This window comes from Pteronotus mesoamericanus, unplaced genomic scaffold (genome assembly GCF_021234165.1).
Source record: "Pteronotus mesoamericanus isolate MK-2021 breed Mesoamerican mustached bat unplaced genomic scaffold, CSHL_Meso_final contig_90, whole genome shotgun sequence".
NCBI lineage: Eukaryota > Metazoa > Chordata > Mammalia > Chiroptera > Mormoopidae > Pteronotus > Pteronotus mesoamericanus.
This window is the reverse complement of record NW_026555277.1, coordinates 36,442,283-36,448,282: the sequence shown is the minus strand read 5'-3', so window position 1 is coordinate 36,448,282 and position 6,000 is coordinate 36,442,283. Positions and strand designations below refer to the sequence as shown.

The following is a 6,000-nucleotide window of genomic DNA, read 5'->3' as shown; positions in this document are numbered from 1 at the left end:
AGCATATAAAACAATCACCTAAACGCTGTTTTATTTTAATGTTGTGGAAAGTATTTTTAAGTGCTTTTAATGATGTATAAAGTTTCCCTATCTATAAGTTCAAGAAAACCACAGAACTATTTTGTCTTGCTTGTCACTGAAACTTCCATTGATAATTGCAGTATCTGGTACACAGAAGATGCTTGTTAATAGTCACTGTGTGTGTGTATGTGTCTGTGTCTTCTTCATCCCAAGACAATAAAGTCTTATTTCCATTGTCACATGTCACCTTCTATTAATGGTAAGCTAAATATAATGTGGAAGAGATTAAGAAGTTCATATATTATTTTCTAGGACTCTAGAAACAGAATTTATGTGGAAGAAAGTGAGATTTAGATCACTGATATGATTTCTGAAGGTCAAATTCACAGTCATGACTGAAATCAGAATCAACACTGAGGTGCTCAGTCCATGGTACCATGATGTCTCTCTTTCACTCAATTTCCTTTTCTGTCAATCTACATGTTCTTAAATTTGGTAGATTTCTTAATAAAAAGAAGTGATTCATTCTCAAGTAAATTCATGAAAGTATTCAGTAAAGGGTTAGAGTAAACTAACCAAAATTTCAATGCATACTCTATTAAAACAGAAAATCTCAGAGAACAAACCAGCAAGTTCCTTGCAGAGCCTAGAAACTTTTGTATACATTGAGAAAATGCACTATGTAAATAAAAAAAATAGTGATAGAATAGAAGCAGTACAGTGTACTGGGTTACAGTACCACTTAAAATTTAAAAACTGCATTAGCGTTCCTTTTACTAGAACAAGTTTACTGATTTTGTGTCATAGAAACATTTTTTTCAAAAGGCATGTGTAATTGGGCATCAGTTAAAATAGTTCAGGTATGATTGTTATGCTTTCAATTTGTGAAGCATTTTTCTCCCTTAAAAAATTTCAAAGCTTTTATACAAATATAATTATAAAAGTTCACATGTCATTGGTTCTGAACTTATTATCAAACATATCTATGAGAAAAACAAGGAATTCTTGTCATTTGGATCCTGACTCAGCACATGTATCTTATTGACTCTTAGTCACTGTTTTTCTGGTTACAGCATATGAGATACTCTCACCAGAACAAAGGTCCCAGTGCTGATAAGTCAAACCTCAAACTCTGGCAGAGGAGCGAATAGCCAAAGCCAGAGTCCACTTGAGTTGTTCCTACTCTTAGAGGTCAAGTTCAGACCCATTCTGCCTGCGATTCCTTTTAACACTGATTTGTCACATCAGGTAGCTGACAAGACTTACCTGCAAGGTCCAGAAACATGCACTGTGCCATCCAGAAGGCGGAAGTGCTGGATGGGGCTCATTTGATGCAGATTCTCTGGCACGATGGCACAGAGTCATTCTACCCCGCCGTGTGGCTGAGGGACAACTGCCAGTGCCCCAACTGCTACCTGGATTCTGCAAAAGCACGGAAATTTCTCGTGGAATCTCTTGATGTGAACATTGGTATTAAAGATGTGTCATTTGACAGAAAAAGGGTAATTATCTCTAAATTATCTCTATTTCTCCCTTCTCTCCTAAGATAAATAAAGGGGTTAGTCTCCAATAATATATAATGAATTATTTTTTAATTTGATCATATGTATTTTCAGGTTTGTATAGTTCTTGGCGAAAAGTAAGGTTACTCAGTAAATAAAGATTCTGTTAGTACCATTTTTATTACTGCTACTATTTTTTTTAAATCCATTGTTACTCGTTATTCCTTTAGTGAGTGACAGCCTTTAGACACAATTAAACTTTATTCTATAAAAAAAGAATGCTTCTGGGTCTGAGTTTCTCATGTGTAAGATAGGTATGCCAACAGAATTTGTTCAGAGAGATGATGAGAGGAGGATTCCATGAGATAATATGGGCAAAAAGGCTTAACATAGTGCATGGCGCATAGTAAACACTCAAATTAGTGGGTAGATGTGCAAGGTTTTTTCTAGGATTCCCAAAAACATACCTCTCCTCTCAAAACCACTAACTAGATGTGGCCAACATCCTGTGTTTCTTCCTTCCAAATTTATTAGCATAGTTACAGAAATGCAAATGTGGCCAACAAGGTCATCCTCTTCCCCTTCTCTTCTTCATCTGCACTCAAGGACTTACTCCCAGCATTCATTGCTTGCTGGCCCTGTGACCATAGAAATAGTATTTACTCTTAAATTCCTCACCTGAAGCAATGTGAGTGATAGTAGTACCTTCTCCCTAGAGTAGCATGAGGACTAGTGAGGTTTGTTTATGGTGCTCATTATACAGTATGCACTCAAAATGGTGTTACTTTTATGCTGTTATTTTTATCTGCCTGATCACAGCATTACTATTTCTGATACTCTTGGCAGGAACACTAAGTGATGTCTAACTTCAAGTCATCACAGAAAGTTGGGAAACCACACGTTTAGAGAATATAGGACAAGAACGTTAGCTTTAGCCAGGATTCATTTCTTGTGTGATGTTTTAGGGGCCTCAGAACTCAGCTGGATCCCCTTGGCTTTTGGTGTCCATGTTTTCCAAAAGCTTCTTCTGTGCCTGTGTGTACATAGGCAAAAAAAAAAAAAGAAAGAAAGAAAAGTAATGGAATGGAATGCCTGATTATCTTAAATAACATTTAGAAACAGGGCAACAGTGGAGAACTGAAGTATAGAGAAGCATAATATTCGTATAGGTGATATTTGCTTTCTGTGTTATCAGGTTCTTATCACATGGCCAAATGAACATTACAGTGAGTTTGAAGCTGAATGGCTGAAGAAAAGATGCTTTTCGCAGCAGGCCAGAGAAAAGCTCCAAACAGAACTGTTTTTTCCAGGTAATAACCTTGCATTGGTCTTCAATGTCTAAACGTGTACAGTAAGAAATTTGCTCAGAAGCAAATTTAAACCCCTGTGCTTTCGTTACAATGTTATGGTAATTCATGTGGAATGATCCATGGTTTACCAACACAGATCACGTGGAGAGTGATGTAAAGAAACACAGATCCATTCTAGACATTCTAAAGAGACATGCAGAAAAGAAATACAACAAACATCTATCCTTGTCATATACTGTGAAGCTGGCACACCACAAATGATCCAAAGTGTTCACAGCAAAATTGTGAAACAAACCAGAGTTGTCCTTCTTAATAATTTTACCTAAGGCCAGAACAACACCAAGTCAATCAAGCAGAAATTCTTAACCTGGTATCCACAGATAAACTTGTGCGATCCATGGACCCCATGAAGTCATATACAGCATTGTGTGTATATGAGAGAGTGTGTGTGCACATGTGTGCGAGTGTGCACAGCAAATTTGCTTGGGGAGAGTTTATATGGGTTTCAAGAAAATCTGTGAGCACATTAATGTTCATGAAATCTGTAAGAAATGGATCTGACAAAAAAAAGACTTTATTCTTGAACAAGGACAAAATGAACTAAATACTTAATAGAGATAGAAAGCTCTTTTTAAAAGTATGACTTTTAAGAGACACACAATATTTACAGCTCCAGCTCAAGCCACAGGAGAGAAGTGGAGAGTGTTAATAATTTACTCTCTGTGTATTCTGAAGATTTATATCATAAGATTATGTGGGTCAAAGGCAAATTCTAAAAACACAGTGATTCTTACATATTTACCTGAATTTTGACTTCTACAAACACAAACAAAGCAAGTTTCCCTAAACTTTCCTTTCCACTGTAAACCTGAAATATTGGACTTCTGCTTCTTTGAGCAACTGACCAGCCTTGTTGAATTTGTAACACCTTTCTGGGAATTCTGGGCTTTATCTCAAGATAGAAGTATTACTTTACTTCTTTCAATTCTGAAATTCTCAAACAAGTGAGGTAGCTCTCCATAGTTTTAAATGCTAGACTTTAAACAGTTTACTGGGTGTGGAGATGTTATTAATTAGTCAACTTGAACCATACAGCTTCACCTTGTCCTATGGTTATCAATAGGGTATGATATTGTCCCCTTCCAGTAGGATTGTAGGCTAGTCTTGTCAAGAACTAGCTTCTTTTATTCCCGTAGTCCCACCATTCCAACAACTGACAAGATTTTGTTCCAGTGCTTTCTGTCTAAACCACCAGGAATCCATTTTCCTCTTCATCTAGGCCAGCCAGCTGGTGGAGCCCATGCAGGTAGTCAGGGAGATGTGTTTTCCCTGACTTCCCAAGTGAGTGCATTGCTGGATACTTCAAGGACTCTACAGTTACCTAACTGAGTAGCAACTGGGTCACATAGCAGAATCACCAATGGGTTATTGTTTTTTTTTTAATGTATTTTAAATTTCTTCTGGTACTCAAAATATTTTTCTTTAACCCTGCCCTAATTTTGTAATCCTGTGGGATTTTACTTTAATTTCCTTCAGGCTCTTCTCTTGATTATTTCAGGGAATAAAGGGCAACTTTTTATTATTACAGATGAAGCTTTTGAACATTGTAAAAGGATACGGCCGCCCATCCTTATCCTCATTAATATTTCTTGAAGAGTGCAGTTCATAGCTTACATTTCTCAATACTATCAGGCAGTAGCAAAATGGAAATGATACTATACTTGGTTAAGTAGTGGAAAAAACTCGTCACACTGACAAACTGCAACCATGAATAATGTAAGGAGAACTGGCTGCTTTAGACACTGGAAAATATTTTAATGGCTTAAAACAAGATCAGGTTTTAAAAATATATTCTCAAGATGCGAACTTGGTGGGTTAAAGAAGAAATTAGTGGGCCATTTTGGAATATTGTTTCTATGGCTTTTTGCCTGGAGAATCTGACACCTATTTCACTGCTGTTGCATATTTTCAAACATTTATACTCCAGAATCTGTAAACAAACTCAGCTACATTTATGAAAGGATTTTGTTGTGTTTTTAACCCTCGGTAGCAATTCTTCCTCTTCTCCTCTTTCCTTAGAGTGAGGAAAGCCTTTTAAAATCTGGCATCAAGATGTAAACTTTTCCTTGATCTTCCCTTGGCACTAGATGTTGAACTCGAACATGAAATGACAAATGATAAGCATCCAGAAGAAACTCTTGTCATGGGAAAGACAAAGCCAGGAGGAAGACATGGATAATCATTCCCTCATAATTTTCTGTTTAGTGGCACATAGATGGGTCACCTATTTTGTGCTGGAAACTCTTTAAGGAAATACCAAGTTTAAAAAAGGCACGGGTTCTATCCTTGAGGATTTATCAAGTCTAGGAGGATACACTAGCCATGAAAACAGATGCGTATCATGCATTATTTTAAGTCCACAATGGCATACACAGCAACTTAATCATAACGTAAAAGAAGGAATCTGAAGACACGAGGAAATAGTCCTCTGAAAGGAGGTCATGCTTAAGCTGGGTTTTGAAGAATCAGTTTGTCAGGCAAAGGTAGAAAGCAAGGAAATTTTTGACAGAAGAAAAGGCCTGTGGAAAATCACGCTCACATGAAATAGCAGATTAGGTTTAGGAAACTACAATTTGTTTAATGCTGGTGAAGTTAAAATTGTCAGGCCACAGAGAAGATGGAAGGGGCCAAACCATCCAGTGGCTTTAGTGCTCTACTAAGAGTCTAAGTCCTAAATCCTTGCATAAGGAAGTTTTCTCAATAGAGAATTCGGGCATGTTCCCTTCCATTGGTCCTCAGGCTTATTCTATAAAGCCAGAGAAATCGAGTTTAAAATCTTTATAAATGTAATGAGAAGATTGCTTTGGGATTTTTTGTGGAATGCCATTTACATTTTCAGAGTTGTATATGCATTTTGACCAAGTGCATATCAGTTCTCAAAATGTCTACCAGTTTGCCAGTGTCTCCTCAGCTTTGTTTTTCTCTTGATGCATTTATCCCCTCCTCCAATGTATGCCTTTGGTTCTTGGTTTGTATTTATTTTACAAAAGGCAGTGAAGTGATTGGATTTGTGTTATAGGACATCTTGGTCTGGTCCTCTGTGTGGAAGGGGCTGGTGTGGAGAGTGACTGGAAGCAGGGTGACCATAGCATGAAAGAATTGAGAGC

General features: G+C 37.1%; 1 protein-coding gene across 1 annotated transcript in view; it reads left to right on the top strand.

Annotated features, from left to right (window-relative positions):
- The first annotated feature begins 1,198 nt into the window (after nt 1-1,198).
- BBOX1 (gamma-butyrobetaine hydroxylase 1) overlaps nt 1,199-6,000 on the top strand; it is a 49,574-nt gene continuing 44,772 nt past the window's right edge. Inside the window, exons 1-2 of the mRNA XM_054586248.1 lie at nt 1,199-1,523; nt 2,719-2,833. Of these exons, the coding sequence (XP_054442223.1) occupies nt 1,305-1,523; nt 2,719-2,833 (334 nt within the window). The 5' untranslated portion in view covers nt 1,199-1,304. The remainder of the gene's footprint in view (nt 1,524-2,718; nt 2,834-6,000) is intronic.